The 18879-nt window shown below is 42.4% G+C and overlaps 1 protein-coding gene across 1 annotated transcript in view; it reads right to left on the reverse strand.

Moving 5' to 3' along the window:
• TEX14 (testis expressed 14, intercellular bridge forming factor) overlaps nt 1-18879 on the reverse strand; it is a 733261-nt gene that overhangs the window by 513650 nt on the left and 200732 nt on the right. Inside the window, exons 6-7 of the mRNA XM_053705409.1 lie at nt 6074-6082; nt 4829-4866 (exon numbers count right to left, since the gene is read on the reverse strand). Of these exons, the coding sequence (XP_053561384.1) occupies nt 4829-4866; nt 6074-6082 (47 nt within the window). The remainder of the gene's footprint in view (nt 1-4828; nt 4867-6073; nt 6083-18879) is intronic.

The following is an 18879-nucleotide window of genomic DNA, read 5'->3' on the forward strand; positions in this document are numbered from 1 at the left end:
TAAGAACAAGGTTGAGGCTACAAGGAGGAGCAGCATTTCTGAACACTGGTCTGATTCGAACCAGGGCCTTAACAAAGGACTGAACATCAGGGATATTAGCCAATATATGTAGCAAAACAGAGAGGGCCAATATCTGACCCTTCAGAGAACTAGCAGATAAACTTTTTTCTAATCCCACTTTAAGGAAGGATAAAAGAACAGAAACCTTCACCTTGTGCCATGGTACACCATATTCCTCACATCAATTAAGATAGATCAGCCAAACCTTATGATAAATATGCCTCATGAAAGGCTTCTGAGCATGGATTAAGGTATCTATCTATCTGTAAAACCTCTCTTGGCTAAAACGTTCAAGAGCCATGCAGTCAAGCGTAGAGAGTCTAGGTTCTGATGAAGGAAAGGACCCTGCATTAGAAGATTCTTCCGGTAAGGTAACCTCCATGGAGGGGCGGAGGATATCCTTACTAGATCTGCAAACCAGGTTCTTCGAGGCCATGAAGGAGCAATTAGGATCACTTGGGCCCGCTCCTGTTTGATGCAAGCTACTACACTAGGCAGTAGAGCCAATGGAGGAAAAGGATATATGAGTCTGAACCTCCAGGGAACCGTTAATGCATCTACTAACTCTGCTTGAGGATCTATTGATCTCAATCTGTACCTGGGTAGTTTGGCATTGAGACGAGAGGTTATGGGATCTATTTCCAGGCACCCCATCTGAGGGTTATCTCTGACAACACCTCGGGTGGAGGGACCACTCCCCCGGGTGAAAGGACTCTCTGTTGAGAAAGTCGGCTTCCCAGTTCTCCACCCCCAGAATTTGGATCGCTGAGAGACAACATTTGTGGGTCTCCGTCCACTTAAGAATTTGAGACACTGGCTAAGGAACTTCTTGTGCATCCCTGATGGTTGATGTACACAACCGAGGTAATGAACTGAGCTGGGGCCAAGCCCTCAGAGCATTGAGAATTGCCGCAGTTCTAGAATATTTATCATAAGAGAAGACTCTTATTGGGACCAAGTTCCCTGGGCCATCCTGGAACCACAGACTGCTCCTCAGCCTGAAAGGCTGACATCTGTAGTCACAATCTCCCAAGACGGACTCAAGAAGCACGTTCCTAAAGACAGATTATCCTCACAAAGTCACCAAGAGAGAGATTATAATGTCTTGTTGTCTAATACAATCTGCTGAGACAGGTGTAAGTGATCTCCGTTCCAGTGCCTGAGCATGCATAGTTGTAGATGTCTGAGATGGAAGCGAGCAAAAGGAATAATGTCCATAGAAGACATCATTAGACCTATCACTTCAATATACTGAGCCACTGATGGATTTGAGGTGGATTGCAGGGAATGGCAAGCCGAAGCTAGCTTAGAACGTATCTGATCTGTCAGAAAGATCATCATGGAAACTGAGTCGATGATGGTACCCAGAAAGACTACCCTGGTAGAGGGAATCAGAGAACTCTTTTCTAGATTTATCTTCCACCCATGAGTCTGAAGGAGACTCAGTAGTGATTCCGAATGAGCTCTTTCCAAGGTAAAAGTGGGAGCCAGAACCAAGATATTGTCAAGGTAAGGAGCTACGGCAATATCTTGAGATCTGGCCACGGCTAGAAGAGCACCCAGAACCTTTTGTAAATATTCTGGGGGCAGTAGCTAAGCCAAATGGGTGTGCTATGAACTGGAAGTGCTTATCCAGAAAGGCAAAGCTTAGGAACTAGAAGTGGTCCCTGTGGATCGGGACATGGAGGTATGCATTATTTAGGTCTATTGTGGCCATGTACTGTCCCTCCTAAATTAAGGAAAGGATGGACCAGACCGTTTCCATCTTGAAGGATGGAAATCTGATAAATGTGTTTAGACATTTCAAGTCTAGTATAGGTTGAGAAGTTCAATTCCTTTTGGGAACTACAAAGTGATTTGAATAAAAACCTAGTCCCCTTTGAGGTGCAGGAACAGAGACTATAACCCCTAGGGAGGCGAGATCCCGAACGCAATCTAGAAAGGCAGCTCTCTTCTCTGGTCTTGGAGACAGTCTTGATAGGATAAATCTCCATCTGGGAGGATGCAATTTGAATCCTATCCTGTATCCCTGGCACACTAAATCCAATGCACAAGGTTCCTGAACATCTTGCTCCCACACTTTTGAGAAAAGAGACAGTCTGCCCCTTCATGCCGATTTATTCTCGGTTGGCTTCTTGGTCTGTTTGGACTTGTTCCAAGACTGAGGAGGATTCTAGGTACCCCTAGCCTGTTCGGGCTAGCAGGTTTGACTGGGATCGCTGAATATTGTTGGATCGAAAGGAACAGACATTAGCTGGCGAGCGACCCTTGTGGAAGAAAGGGCACCCTTTACTCCAGTAACCGTAGAAATTAATCCAATCCAGGGCGAAATAAAATGTTCCCCTTGAAGGGCAATGAAAGAAGCCTGGATTTAGAAACAATATCGGCTGACAAGGATTTTAACCATAGGGCTCTGTGAGCTAGTAGCGCAAAACCTGAGGACTTTGCATTCAGGCGAACAATCTGCATATTAACATTACATATAAAATAATTGGCTATTCTTAGAGCCTTGATTCTGTCTTGAATTTCCTCCAAGGGAGACTCAACCTCAATTAGCTCAGACAAGGAGTTACACCAATAAGAGGCTTTGCCTGCAACAGCAGCCACTGCAGCTGCCCGTTGAAAAAGGAAACCCATATGTTGGAACATTCTCCTTAAGTAACTGTCCAACTTCTTATCCATCGGATCCTTAAAGGAAGAGCTATCTTCCAACGGAATGTTAGTGCGCTTAGCGAGGGTAGAAATGGCTCTGTCTACCTTGGGAACAGAACCCCACAGTTCCAGGTGAGAGTAAGGCACTGGGAACAAGTTTTTAAAGGTAGATGAGGGAAAGAAAGGAAATCCAATCTTATCAAATTCACTGGAAATAATACTCGTCACACGCCCTGGAACAGGAAAGGTCTCAAGAGCTTTCCTATCCTCATAGACCCTATCAAGCTTAGGGATCTTAGGTTCTTCAAAAAGTTTAGCCTCTGGAACTTCCAACGTAGCTAAAACCTCCTTCAAAAGGAAACATAGATATTTTATTTTAAATCTGAACTTAGACTCATCAGAGGCAGGGGCCTTCACTTCAGAAGTCTCTCCTTCAGACACTACAGAAGTTAGGTCATCTTCAGAAATATGAGATAGGATATACAACTCTGACTGAATTGAAGAAATGTCGCCAAAATCTGCAGGACTATGCTTTGCCTTTCTCTTGCATTTCCCAGAGATAGGTAAGGCGTTTAGGGCTGCCGATACAGCAGACTGCATTTGAGAGAGAAAATCTGCAGGAAGAAAATTACCCCAAGTAAGAGGTAAGGGCTGCTTGTGAGATAGGATTAAATCTGGGTTGATGGGAGAGGAGAGGCATCCACTGAAGGACAGACTCCTGAAAGGTAGAAGGCTCAGAAGGGTTTAATTTAACTGAAGGCATATAATTTTTAGATCCCTTCTTGCATTTTAAAACCACCCTCAGACAGATGGAACAGAACTGGGAAGGAGAACATACTATGGTCTCCTCACAATAATTGCAGTCATTAGTACTAATAATTGCAGCCAAAGAAACCTTAGAGGGGTTAACATCAGAGTCCTCCATAACTTAGGCAGAAGATTCTACAACTGTTATGTCTAAATTAATAAGGACAGTTTCTAACACTTAAACACTAAAAATAAATATAAATATATGGCACCTCTACCCTGCCGTAGGCTGGGTTGCTCACCCTCTCCTAGATACACAGGCTAGATTCTTAGATGATAGGACTCTCCACGAGTCTTAACAATATTTTTCAGATGCGTCATAGCTCCTGCAAACATCGGCAAGAGGAAGAGAAGCTGGTCACATGAGGCGCAAGATAAGCCCGCCCCCACTACCGGTCTGAGTGCGCATAAAGTACAGCACAAAAATAATAAAAATGAATGCCCCAGTCTGCCATCTGCTTTGGGTGACCCCTGAGTCACCTTCAACTCTCACAAGTGCTCTGCTAATGAGCTAAGTTGCCACATGCTCCAAAGTTAAACACTCCAACACCGGAGGTTCACCCTCAGATCCCTCAGGGGACATTAATAAAAGACCCACACTGTGAGCTCTCTTCAGGTATCCCAGGAGAAAACACACTTCCCCCTAATAACATAAAGGGACTTACCCCTCAGGAATCACGCTGTGGAGCACTCACACAGCTGGTCAAGGTGTGACAGGCATCTCCTCCTCTGACAGGGACCCGAGTGAGAGAAAAAGGAGAAGCAGTGTAACTAGTCTACACTGATTTCCTAGGGGTAGTTAGCTAATTACCCATATGCTTACAGAGAACGTTGCTTGATGTATAAGGATCTAACCGTCACCACTCTCTCAGAGAGATTTATGTGGCTACTCCATACCCCAGTCCTCTCTTGCAGGGAACATACCCATTAAAGGACTATGTTCTTTCTTTTACACCTTATCTGCCATCCTCCTCTAGTGACGAAAGGCAAAGAATGACTGGGGGGGAAGTGTGAGGGGTATTTATAACCTTTGGCTGGGTTGTCTTTGCCTCCTGTTGGTCAGGTGTTGATTTTCCCAACGGTTATGAATAAAGTTGTGGACTCTTCCTGCCTTGGGAAGGAAACAATGTTTTCTGATAAACATGATGACCCCCACAGTGATAACACAATGCAGAAAACACTCCCAATTCCATTAAATATAAACAATTAGCTAATCAAAGCTTGCCAGAATTTGCAAAAGTATGTAATCAGCAAGGAGAAAAATAAAACATTACTATGAGCAAAAGCATTTAGTCATAAACCTGTTTACCTTTCCATAGCCAAAACCATACATTGTGTTAGTAGAAACTGCTTTGCATTTTGACAGTGGTTGGTCTCTTATTCTGAAAAGAAAAAGAAAAAAAAGAAAAAATGTGAAAAGTAAAATAAATAGACATAAAACAAAATGTATGCTTACTAGATAAATTAATTTATTTCATGGTGGTTAGAGTCCACAAGCTATTACCCCTGGAATTCAACTCCTGGCCACTAGGAGGAAGCAATGATACCCAAAACTTCACAAGCTTTTAATGGCTCTCTCCTTTCTGATATCCCAGTCTAATGTATTGCCAAGAAAAGAAGAAAATCAGAGAAGTAGGAAAGGACAAAGCATTGTAAATGAGGTGCCTAATAAAACTGCTGCCTATAGGAAAAAATAGAATAGGACGGGTCTCGTGGACTCTCACCACAATGAAAGAAAATAATTTATAAAGTAAGCATAAATTTAGTTTTCTGTCAAAAGTTGATGAGAGTCCACAAGCCATTACTCCTGGGATCTAATATCCTAGCTGTGGAGTCCATGAATAGAAGGGTGGGGCACAAAGTACTTTCCTGTCACTAAGTACCCCAAAAGAAAATGAGTAAAAAGACACAGTTGCAGCTATGTGGTCTACATAACAAAAGCCATTTTTTTAAAAGGTTTTCAAACTCTAACAGCCGGCAAAGCAGAATTTTGTGCGGGTTTGGTATCCTATATACGGGGTAACCTAGAAGTTACGCTTTTTTATTTCTGCCTTCACCCGTAGTTTTTTGGGCCATAGGCAGGTATACCAAACCCGCACAGTTTGGTATCCAATATACAGCGTAAGGACTTATGTGGCGAAAATGGAGAAATCTTACTCCATTTTCACCTCGCCACAAAATGCAGCCGTAGTAAGCCTTACGCTGTCTATTGGAGCCCCGTAACTCCCTAAACTACCTGCCAAATAAAACCTAACACCTAACGCATGCGCAATGTCTATCTACCTGTCAACCGGGAACTGCTAAATAAAACCTAACACCTAACGCATGTGCAATGTCTATCTACCTGTCAACCGCGATCCCCTGCCGCAATCCCTAATAAAGTATTTAACCCCTAAACTGCCGCTCCCGGACCCCGCCGCCACCTACATTAAAAGTATAACCCCCTAATGTGATGCCCCTCCACCGTTGCCAGCTACATTACATACCCCCAAATGTGAGCCCCTTACACCGCCGCCATCTACATTACCTACCCCCTAATGTGAGCCCCTTACACTGCCGCCATCTATATTACCTACCCCCTAATGTGAACCCCTTACACCGCCGTCATCTATATTACCTACCCCCTAATGTGAGCCCCTTACACCGCCGCCATCTATATTACCTACCCCCAAATGTGAGCCCCTTACACCGCCGCCAACTACATTAACTACCCCCTAATGTGAGCCCCTTACACCGCCCGCCGCCATCTATATTACCTACCCCCTAATGTGAGCCCCTTACACCGCCGCCATCTACATTATCTGCGCCCTAATATGAGCCCCCTACACCGCCGCCACCTACATTATCTACCCCCTAATGTGAGCCCCCTACACTGCTGCCACCTACATTATCTACCCCCTAATGTGAGCCCCCTACACCGCCGCCACCTACATTATTTACCCCCTAATGTGAGCCCCTTACACCGCCGCCACCTACATAAACTGCCCCCTAATGTGAGCTCCTACCCTGCCGCCAGCTATATTAAAATTATTAACCCCTAATCTAATCCCCCTATACCGCTGCCAGCTATATTACATTAATTAATCCCTAATATAATCCCCCTACACCGCTGACAGCTATATTAAATAGATTAGCCCCTAATCTAATCCCCCTACACCGCCGCCAGCTATATTAATTATATTAACCCTAATTATATTAGGGTTAATATAGTTAATATATTAAATATATATATATATATATATATATATATATATATATATATATATTAACTATATTAACCCCAATTATATTAGGGTTAATATAGTTAATACCGTTATTATATTATATATATATATATATATATATATATATATATATATATGTCTAGATATAAGTAGAATGTTACCACTCAGTGTCAGTGAGTAGAAACAAGCGTTACTCTAATAAGATGCGCCAGTCAGAGGTCTGAAAATCTCATAGAGCAGCTATTAGGGTACAAATATTGTGTAATAGACTAAGTCTATACAATATAGGAGGATATGTATCAAAGGATAAACAGCGCTTATAGATTTTCTTAAAAACTGTATATATTATAGAGTCTCGACAGTGTTGGTTGGTAAAAATAGATAAGAGGAAAAAATAAATATGGTCATACGCTTGTATATTAAAGTCTTAGATAAGATATGGAGATCCAGGTGTAGTGTAGGAGTATTAGATACCCTTACCAAAAGTTACCTCAATCCTATGAGGTAAGTATGCCGCATTGGAGGATGTATCTGATGATAGGATGAGTCCTAGGTATTCTGATCTGTATAGTTTCGCTGCCTCTTGGAGTAGAATGGGATGTGGGTCCCCTTTGTGCTGGTTTTCTTAGAAAACTTCCTGGGCTTGTTGCCTCTTGGAGCTTGGTTCTCTTGTCTTGGTATGAACTTTCTTGTCCAGGTATATACCCAAAAAGACAGAAAACAGCAAAGATAGTGTAATACCGTTTTATTCAATAATAGTATAAAAAAGTAACATATATCACACTCACATTTTATGTCCTCACTGATATGAGGTATTGTTACAGCACATAGATTTAGAGGTGGATTCACAGGTGGTTATGTCCCAAGCCAGTCAGAAAACAAAGTTAGTATTCCTTAGATGTCACAAGCAGTGATTACAGCCGAGTAAGGATGTAGCCAGGAATTTATCCGGTTAATGTCGCTAATTAGGTCAGTGACTGTAAAGGGCTGGTCTGTTTATATATTCAGATATGTCCAGTGTCTTTATACATGTCACACCATTAGCAGATGGCCAGATACACGATATTAATACAGTTATTATCAATGCTGCATGTGCAGATGGATTAGTATAGTACCAGTCTGGCAGGTCAGGCAGTATACGATGTTAATAGCAGTTAATAACAGATCATAAGCTCAGTTCATACATAAAATGCCAGCTTAAAAAACCAAACAGTTTAAAAGCAGTTTAAAAGATAATAAAAAAGGTAAGTAGTGTTACCCTAAATGCAATACCCTAACGCGTTTCAAAGGTTTATATCTCCTTCTTCCTCTGTATCCTTTGATACATATATATATATATATATATATATATATATATATATATATATATATATATATATATATATATATATACATACAAAGAGAGAAGCGCTCTACCAGGAACGAACAACAGCTCAGTGGCTTGTTCTATGGCGATTTACCACCCGGAGGCAGCCTCTTTTAGACCAGTGTGCTTTTCACAGAAGAAAACTTTCCTGAAGTATATCAGTCTGATCCCGCCAAGTAAGGTCAGTCCAGCCCCGAAATACCAGGCAATTCTCCTCTGAACAAGGAACATGACAACCCCAGACGATCGTTTCGGCCTCCTATGGGCCTCGTCAGTGAGGTGCAGCCACATTCCTCTAAGCACACTGGGCAAGGAGTCCACGTCTGGTTTCCCCCATGCCCCATAGGGAGACTTCCCCAGGGTCATAATAATTTGCATACAAAGAGAGAAGCGCTCTACCAGGAACGAACAACAGCTCAGTGGCTTGTTCTATGGCGATTTACCACCCGGAGGCAGCCTCTTTTAGACCAGTGTGCTTTTCACAGAAGAAAACTTTCCTGAAGTATATCAGTCTGATCCCGCCAAGTAAGGTCAGTCCAGCCCCGAAATACCAGGCAATTCTCCTCTGAACAAGGAACATGACAACCCCAGACGATCGTTTCGGCCTCCTATGGGCCTCGTCAGTGAGGTGCAGCCACATTCCTCTAAGCACACTGGGCAAGGAGTCCACGTCTGGTTTCCCCCATGACCCATAGGGAGACTTCCCCAGGGTCATAATAATTTGCATACAAAGAGAGAAGCGCTCTACCAGGAACGAACAACAGCTCAGTGGCTTGTTCTATGGCGATTTACCACCCGGAGGCAGCCTCTTTTAGACCAGTGTGCTTTTCACAGAAGAAAACTTTCCTGAAGTATATCAGTCTGATCCCGCCAAGTAAGGTCAGTCCAGCCCCGAAATACCAGGCAATTCTCCTCTGAACAAGGAACATGACAACCCCAGACGATCGTTTCGGCCTCCTATGGGCCTCGTCAGTGAGGTGCAGCCACATTCCTCTAAGCACACTGGGCAAGGAGTCCACGTCTGGTTTCCCCCATGACCCATAGGGAGACTTCCCCAGGGTCATAATAATTTGCATACAAAGAGAGAAGCGCTCTACCAGGAACGAACAACAGCTCAGTGGCTTGTTCTATGGCGATTTACCACCCGGAGGCAGCCTCTTTTAGACCAGTGTGCTTTTCACAGAAGAAAACTTTCCTGAAGTATATCAGTCTGATCCCGCCAAGTAAGGTCAGTCCAGCCCCGAAATACCAGGCAATTTTCCTCTGAACAAGGAACATGACAACCCCAGACGATCGTTTCGGCCTCCTATGGGCCTCGTCAGTGAGGTGCAGCCACATTCCTCTAAGCACACTGGGCAAGGAGTCCACGTCTGGTTTCCCCCATGACCCATAGGGAGACTTCCCCAGGGTCATAATAATTTGCATACAAAGAGAGAAGCGCTCTACCAGGAACGAACAACAGCTCAGTGGCTTGTTCTATGGCGATTTACCACCCGGAGGCAGCCTCTTTTAGACCAGTGTGCTTTTCACAGAAGAAAACTTTCCTGAAGTATATCAGTCTGATCCCGCCAAGTAAGGTCAGTCCAGCCCCGAAATACCAGGCAATTCTCCTCTGAACAAGGAACATGACAACCCCAGACGATCGTTTCGGCCTCCTATGGGCCTCGTCAGTGAGGTGCAGCCACATTCCTCTAAGCACACTGGGCAAGGAGTCCACGTCTGGTTTCCCCCATGACCCATAGGGAGACTTCCCCAGGGTCATAATAATTTGCATACAAAGAGAGAAGCGCTCTACCAGGAACGAACAACAGCTCAGTGGCTTGTTCTATGGCGATTTACCACCCGGAGGCAGCCTCTTTTAGACCAGTGTGCTTTTCACAGAAGAAAACTTTCCTGAAGTATATCAGTCTGATCCCGCCAAGTAAGGTCAGTCCAGCCCCGAAATACCAGGCAATTCTCCTCTGAACAAGGAACATGACAACCCCAGATGATCGTTTCGGCCTCCTATGGGCCTCGTCAGTGAGGTGCAGCCACATTCCTCTAAGCACACTGGGCAAGGAGTCCACGTCTGGTTTCCCCCATCACCCATAGGGAGACTTCCCCAGGGTCATAATAATTTGCATACAAAGAGAGAAGCGCTCTAAAAGGAACGAACAACAGCTCAGTGGCTTGTTATATGGCGATTTACCACCCGGAGGCAGCCTCTTTTAGACCAGTGTGCTTTTCACAGAAGAAAACTTTCCTGAAGTATATCAGTCTGATCCCGCCAAGTAAGGTCAGTCCAGCCCCGAAATACCAGGCAATTCTCCTCTGAACAAGGAACATGACAACCCCAGACGATCGTTTCGGCCTCCTATGGGCCTCGTCAGTGAGGTGCAGCCACATTCCTCTAAGCACACTGGGCAAGGAGTCCACGTCTGGTTTCCCCCATGACCCATAGGGAGACTTCCCCAGGGTCATAATAATTTGCATACAAAGAGAGAAGCGCTCTACCAGGAACGAACAACAGCTCAGTGGCTTGTTCTATGGCGATTTACCACCCGGAGGCAGCCTCTTTTAGACCAGTGTGCTTTTCACAGAAGAAAACTTTCCTGAAGTATATCAGTCTGATCCCGCCAAGTAAGGTCAGTCCAGCCCCGAAATACCAGGCAATTCTCCTCTGAACAAGGAACATGACAACCCCAGACGATCGTTTCGGCCTCCTATGGGCCTCGTCAGTGAGGTGCAGCCACATTCCTCTAAGCACACTGGGCAAGGAGTCCACGTCTGGTTTCCCCCATGACCCATAGGGAGACTTCCCCAGGGTCATAATAATTTGCATACAAAGAGAGAAGCGCTCTACCAGGAACGAACAACAGCTATTAAGTGTAATAAACTAATCTAACTCTAACATCCCTAACTAAATTCTTATTAAAATAAATCTAATTAATATTAATATTATTAATTAAAATATTCCTATTTAAATCTAAATACTTACCTATAAAATAAACCCTAAGGCCTAGATTTAGAGTTGGGCGGTAGCCGTCAAAACCAGCGTTAGAGGCTCCTAACGCTGGTTTTGGGCTACCGCTGGTATTTGGAGTCAGTCAGGAAAGGGTCTAACGCTCACTTTGCAGCCGCAACTTTTCCATACCGCAGATCCCCCTACGCCATTTGCGTATCCTATGTTTTCAATGGGATCTTTCTAACGCCGGTATTTAGAGTTGTGGCTGAAGTGAGCGTTAGAAATCTAACGACAAAACTCCAGCCGCAGAAAAAAGTCAGTAGTTAAGAGCTTTCTGGGATAACGCCGGTTTATAAAGCTCTTAACTACTGTGCTCTAAAGTACACTAACACCCATAAACTACCTATGTACCCCTAAACCGAGGTCCCCCCACATTGCCGCCACACTATTAAAATTTTTTAACCCCTAATCTGCCGCTTCGTACACCGCCGCCAGCTACGTTATCCCTATGTACCCCTAATCTGCTGCCCCTAACATTGCCGACCGCTATATTATATTTATTAATCCCTAATCTGCCGCCCCCGCTATCGCTGACACCTGCATATTTTTAACCCCTAATCTGCCGCTCCGTACACCGCCGCAACCTACATTATCCCTATGTACCCCTAATCTGCTGTCCCTATATTATATTTATTAACCCCTAATCTGCCCCCCAAAATGTCGCCTCTACCTACCTACAATAATTAACCCCTAATCTGCCGACCGGACCACACCGCTACTATAATAAATGTATTAACCCCTAAAGCTAAGTCTAACCCTAACACTAACACCCCCCTAAGTTAAATATAATTTAAATCTAACAAAATAAATTAACTATTATTAAATAAATTATTCCTATTTAAAGCTAAATACTTACCTGTAAAATAAACCCTAATATAGCTACAATATAAATTATAATTATATTGTAGCTATTTTAGGATTTATATTTATTTTACAGGCAACTTTGTAATTATATTAACCAGGTACAATAGCTATTAAATAGTTAATAACTATTTAATAGTTACCTAGTTAAAATAATTACAAAATTACCTGTAAAATAAATCCTAACCTAAGTTACAATTAAACCTAACACTACACTATCAATAAATTAATTAAATACAATACCTACAAATAAATACAATTAAATAAACTAACTAAAGTACAAAAAATAAAAAAGAACTAAGTTACAAAAAATAAAAAAATATTTACAAACATTAGAAAAATATTACAACAATTTTAAACTAATTACACCTACTCTAAGCCCCCTAATAAAATAACAAAGCCCCCCAAAATAAAAAAAATGCCCTACCCTATTCTAAATTAAAAAAGTTCAAAGCTCTTTTACCTTACCAGCCCTGAAAAGGGCCGTTTGCGTGGCATGCCCCAAAGAATTCAGCTCTTTTGCCTGTAAAAAAAAACATACAATACCCCCCCAACATTACAACCCACCACCCACATACCCCTAATCTAACCCAAACCCCCCTTAAATAAACCTAACACTAAGCCCCTGAAGATCTTCCTACCTTATGTTCACCGATCGATCCAGAAGAGCTCCTCCGATGTCTTGATCCAAGCCCAAGCGGGGGGGGCTGAAGATGTCCATGATCCGACTGAAGTCTTCATCCAAGCGGGAGCTGAAGAGGTCCATGATCCGGCTGAAGTCTTCTATCGAGCGGCATCTTCAATTTTCTTTCTTCTGGATCCATGTTCATTCCGCCGACGCGGAACATCCATATTCACCGACGACTTCCCGACGAATGACGGTTCCTTTAAGGGACGTCATCCAAGATGGCGTCCCTCGAATTCCGATTGGCTGATAGGATTCTATCAGCCAATCGGAATTAAGGTAAGAAAATTATGATTGGCTGATGGAATCAGCCAATCAGAATCAAGTTCAATCCGATTGGCTGATCCGATCAGCCAATCAGATTGAGCTCGCATTCTATTGGCTGTTCCGATTGAATCAGATTTTTCCTACCTTAATTTCGATTGGCTGATAGAATCCTATCAGCCAATCGGAATTGAAGGGACGCCATCTTGGATGACGTCCCTTAAAGGAGCCTTCATTCGTCGGTAAAGAAGGATGTTCCGCGCTTGGAAGATGACATTGCCCGGATAGAAGACTTCTTCAGCGCCTCTTGGAAGATGACATCGCCCGGATGGAAGACTTCTTCAGCGCCGACTGGAGGATCACTTCATCGGATGGAAGATTTCTTCAGCGCCGCTTGGAGGATAACTTCTGCCGCTCCGGGTCTCCTCTTCGGTTCCATCGCTGCTCGGCTGAGTGAAGACGACTCAAGGTAGGATGATCTTCAGGGGATTAGTGGTAGGTTATTTTAAGGGGGGTTTGGGTTAGATTAGGGGTATGTGGGTGGTGGGTTTTAATGTGGGGGGGGTTGTATTTTTCTTTTACAGGCAAAAGAGCTGAATTCTTTGGGGCATGCCCCACAAAAAGCCCTTTTAAGGGCTGGTAAGGTAAAAGAGCTTTGAACTTTTTTAATTTAGAATAGGGTAGGGCATTTTTTTTATTTTTGGGGGGTTTGTTATTTTATTAGGGGGCTTAGATTAGGTTTAAGTAGCTTAAAAACTTATTTTTTTAATTTTGTGTAACTTAGCTTTTTTTATTTTTTGTACTTTAGTTAGTTTATGTAATTGTATTTAATTGTAGTTATTTGTAGTTAATTTATTTAATTAATTTAATGATATGTAGTGTTAGGTTTAATTGTAACTTAGGGTAGGATTTATTTTACAGGTAATTTTGTATTTCTTTTAGCTAGATAGTTATTAAATAGTTAATAACTATTTAATAACTATTCTAACTAGCTAAAATAAATACAAAGTTACCTGTAAAATAAATATAAATCCTAAGATAGCTACAATGTAATTATTAATTACATTGTAGCTATCTTAGGGTTTATTTTACAGGTAAGTATTTAGTTTTAAATAGGAATAATTTATTTAAGTATAGTGTAGTGTTAGGTGTAATTGTAACTTAGGTTAGTTTTTATTTTACAGGTTAATTTATCTTTATTTTAGCTAGGTAAGCTATTAAATAGTTAATAACTATTTAATAGCTATTGTACCTAGTTAAAATAAATTGAAATTTGCCTGTAAAATAAAAATAAATCCTAAGATAGCTACAATATAATTATTATTTATATTGTAGCTATATTAGGGTTTATTTTAAAGGTAAGTAATTTAGTTTTAAATAGGATCAATTTAGTTCATAATAGAAATATTATTTAAATTTATTTAATTAATATTTAAGTTAGGGGGGTGTTAGGGTTAGTGTTAGACTTAGGTTTAGGGGTTAAGAAATGTATTACAGTGGCGGCGGTGTAGTGGGGGGCAGGATAGGGGTTAATAAATGTATTATAGGTGGCGACGGTGTAGGGGGGCAGATTAGGGGTTAATAAATTTAATATAGGTTGCGGCAGGGTCCGGGAGCGGCGGTTTAGGGGTTAAACTATTTATTTAGTTGCGGTGAGGTGCGGGATCGGCAGGATAGGGGTTAATAACTTTATTATAGAGGGTGGCGGTATAGGGGGGGCAGGATAGGGGTTACTAGGTATAATGTAGGTGGCGGTGGGCTCAGGGAGCGGCGGTTTAGGGGTTAATACATTTATTATAGTTGTGGCGGTGTCAGGGAGCGGCGGTTTAGGGGTTAATATGTATAGAGTAGCTTGCGGTGGGCTCCGGGAGCGGCGGTTTAGGGGTTAATACATATATTATAGTTGTGGTGGGCTCCGGGAGCGGCGGTTTAGGGGTTAATACATATATTATAGTTGTGGTGGGCTCCGGGAGCGGCGGTTTAGGGGTTAATATGTATAGAGTAGCTTGCGGTGGGCTCCGAGAGTGGCGGTTTAGGGGGTAATAACTTTATTTAGTTGCGGCGGTGTAGGGGGGACAGATTAGGGGTGTTTAGACTCAGGGTACATGTTAGGGTGTTAGTTGCAAACATCTACCTTAGGAATCAATGGGATGTCTGGCAGCAACAAACTTGTACTTTCACTATGGTCAGACTCCCATTGATTCATATGGGATCCGCCGCCTCCAGGGTGGCGGTTTGAAAACCAGGTACGCTGGGCCGGAAAAGTGCCGAGCGTACCTGCTAGTTTTTTGATAACTAGCAAAAGTAGTCAGATTGTGCCGCACTTGTGTGCGGAACATCTGGAGTGACGTAAGAATCGATCTGTGTCGGACTGAGTCCGGCGGATCGAAGTTTAGATCACAAAATTCTACTTTTGCCGGTCTCTAGCCTTTGATAACTAAGGCGAATCAGCCTCGCCACAAATACGCTGCGGAATTCCAGCGTATTTGAGGTTGACGGCTTGATAACTAAGCCCTATAGGATCTCTAAAACACCATATTTGAGTGAAAATAGGTACATCTTACCCTCTCAACATAGCCTCCAAGATTACGACATAGCAAGAAGTGCCTCAAATGAGCTCAGTATACAAACATGTAGTATATATAATAACTACCTGAAAGAAAAGCTATTAGTGTTATATAGGATCAAAGTATGCACAAAGGAGAGTTGCAGAACTAACACTCAACAGAAAATAGTGCAAATGCTTAAGATAAGATAATTTATCTACTGGCATACAACTGGAGATTCATGTTGAAGGTATAAGCAATTATATGAAGTACGCTCTTGTTGCTAGCGGCCTTGTTAAAACTCTATGCATAATATTCTCCAAGTATTAACTAAAGGGCAAACACAACTGCATTTGGCTTTCTGTTTAGTATATAGATAGTGGCAACAAGGCTATTCTTCAGACACCATACTCCCAAAACTATTCTGGTAGCACGCAGGGGGTATAGTACAATGAGGCTATATGCGCAACAAAAGGTATCAGGAGGATATACACTAATTAGAGCTATGTTCTCTCATTTCAGCACAAAGAGCTCTTCTCTAGATAAAGATTTTGGGTAACATAGATATCACACAATGAGAAGTCATGGTCATCTGCCTTAAAAATCGCTTAACGACCAAGTCTGCTAGTGTGAGATGCTACTAAACATAGCTTAACATTATTCAACATTATTTAACACTATTTAACACTATCTATGTATTATTTTAAACTGAGATAAGTATAATAGATACTTAAGGATATAGCATGGGGAAGCGCTATGGTTGGGCCCAAATTTAAAAACTCCTTGTGGAGTTTGCAATAGTAGTAATTTTCTGTAAAAGATTAGGAGGAGGGTGAATTGCCTCTAAAGATATAATTAGCGCCTCTATCAGGAACTACTAGTGTATGGCCAAATATGAGAGCTCTGTGAGCCATACAACCTCTGCAGCTGAAGTCCACACTAGTCCCAGAATCAGTGTTGACCTACCCATGTCTCTTATGTGCCCTTAAAGGGAGCTTGCTCAAGCTAGCCTTGGAACTTAAGTTAAAAAGAGGGCTGTGCTGTATATGTCTGCTAGTGTGCTAATATGAAGTAGAGAAATTAACTTTCAGAAGTCAATGTAGCAGCTTGATAAATCGCAAAACAGAGCCAAACACTTCCGTAAATGAAGTTTGATATATAAAGACATAATGTATACGCACAGAGATACCCCTATGACATAGGCATGCTGAACAGAGTATTATACCTAAACAAAATATGGTAGCATGTAAGTCTAGACAAGCTTGCTGTTTTACACTTTGCTTAGGTAGTAACTTCAGTCAATATAATTTTTCACTATACACACAAAGTATTTTTTTTTTTTTTTTTTTAACAGATAAGAGCAATTAAACAGGGATAAGGTCTGAGAGGGGCACACATATGAATAACTAGATGGGACATGTACTGAACCTACAGAGCAAAAGGTGGGCTATAGTTATGTAAAGCACTTGGTACATAGGGGCCATAGTTAAGACATCCATAAATCTATGTCATGCCAATAGCAGTAGTCCAGACTGAGGCATATTGTTCAGATATAATGTAAATACATTGCGGTGGGAGTCAAGAAAAATAAAATGATTAGATTAAATTAAGTTATGAGCCCAAGTGTTGAACATCTAACAGGCTGTTGGCCCTACGATTCAGCCAATTCCCTATCTGATGCAGGCTGCAAAAAGAGCAATGACAGGTAGGAGCGCTGAGAAATATAGCATGGTCAGTACGGATCTCCGTGTTTCTTTAGGCATCGGTAAAAGCACTAGCTTACCCCGCAACCAAACACAGTCTATGAAGTGCACCACAGTTATTTCAAGTAGGACGGTATTACCAGACTCTTGCCTCTCACTGTAGTGACCACAATAACACTCAGGAGCAGCAAAAAGCCTCGGTGGCAGAGTGTGGAAGATCGACCTCTTCAGCGGTCCAGAAAAACAAAGGCTCACAGTGTCCCAAAGTAGCTGTCCCAGCCTCCCATCCGGTATGAGTGCAGTGACCCTTTGCAGCTTATGGAGGGAATTGCTGCACGTTAAGTTGTGAGCTGATGTTCCAATTTCTCTCCGGTTCATAATCTCAGAGGGAGTGCTCTCCCGTGTAGTTTCTGCAGGTATCTTACTCAGTGTGGTCAGGTGCCTGGCCTGTTGCGTTAAGGAGTAAGCTGTTTCCCCTGTATCTGATCTATTGCTGCGTAACAGGGAGTTCTCACCTGTATCAAGTAGACTGGAGTTCAGATTCCCCGTGATAGCTAGGGTCCGCTCCTCTGGAGATTTGTACGGATCTCTGCTAGGCGGCTTCCGTACATGCTCCGTCTCTCCCCTCATCGAAACCTCATCATGAGACATGCTTGTCTTGATGGCGGCTGATATGCTAGCGAATCCAGCTGACATATGAGCTTCCAAGTTCTTTAGGCCTGCCTGGATAGACCAGTAATATTCCTTTTCTTCGGGTGTCATTCTCTGTTGCGTGTAAATTAGTAGTGTAGAGATTTCTATATAAGCCGGCTTAATTAGTGGGTTTGAGTATGTTAAAAGTCTGAACACCCATACATTAGCAATGTGTGGAGTTCAGCCGCCATTTTATGTAAACTGGTTCTGAGACATCAATGAAAGTAATCGCAGTTGCAATATAATAAATTGCTCGAACTATCAAAATAATTGTCCCAGCATTAAGTGTCATATTGTAGGGACCTTTTTCTCTCTGGGTTTTCTGAAAGTTGCCACTATATTTTCAATGTAATGTGAGTTAGCTGTAAGAGCTCCAGTAAATGCGTCTTGTTCGTTCAGCAGTTGGCTCCGCCCCCCGCATTTAGCTCTTTTAAGAATGCCCAAAACCCTAATCTAAAAAAAAAACCAAAACCCACTAACCCCCAACGATTCACTTACTGTTTTTGAAGTCCGGACATCCATCCTCATCCAGGCGGGAAAGTCTTCATCCAGGCGGCAAGGTCTTTATCTATCCAGGCGGCGTCTTCTATCTTCATCCCGGCGGCGCGGAGTGGCTCCATCCTGAAGACATTCGGCACGGAGCATCCTCTTCATACGGTCGCCGCCGTATACTGAATCTTTAATGCAAGGGAGCCTTTTCAAACTGGCGTCCCTTGCATTCATATTCGCCGATTTGATTTTGAATTCAAATCAGCCAATAGGATGAGAGCTACTGAAATCCTATTGGCTTTTCAAATTAGCCAATAGGATGAGAATCCCTTATAACTTTTGTCTGCATTTTTTTTTTTAAATAAGTTTTATTAAACAGTGTTATTATGAGTGTAAGTATACTTTGAAATGTATTTTTTATGTGTTTTGTGATCGTGGTAAGGAACCTAGCATAAATCTTGCTCAACTTGTAATATGAGCGCAATTGAAACGGAGAGCAAGAGATTAAAAAAAAAAACTTGCAAA

This window comes from Bombina bombina, chromosome 3, assembly GCF_027579735.1.
Source record: "Bombina bombina isolate aBomBom1 chromosome 3, aBomBom1.pri, whole genome shotgun sequence".
NCBI lineage: Eukaryota > Metazoa > Chordata > Amphibia > Anura > Bombinatoridae > Bombina > Bombina bombina.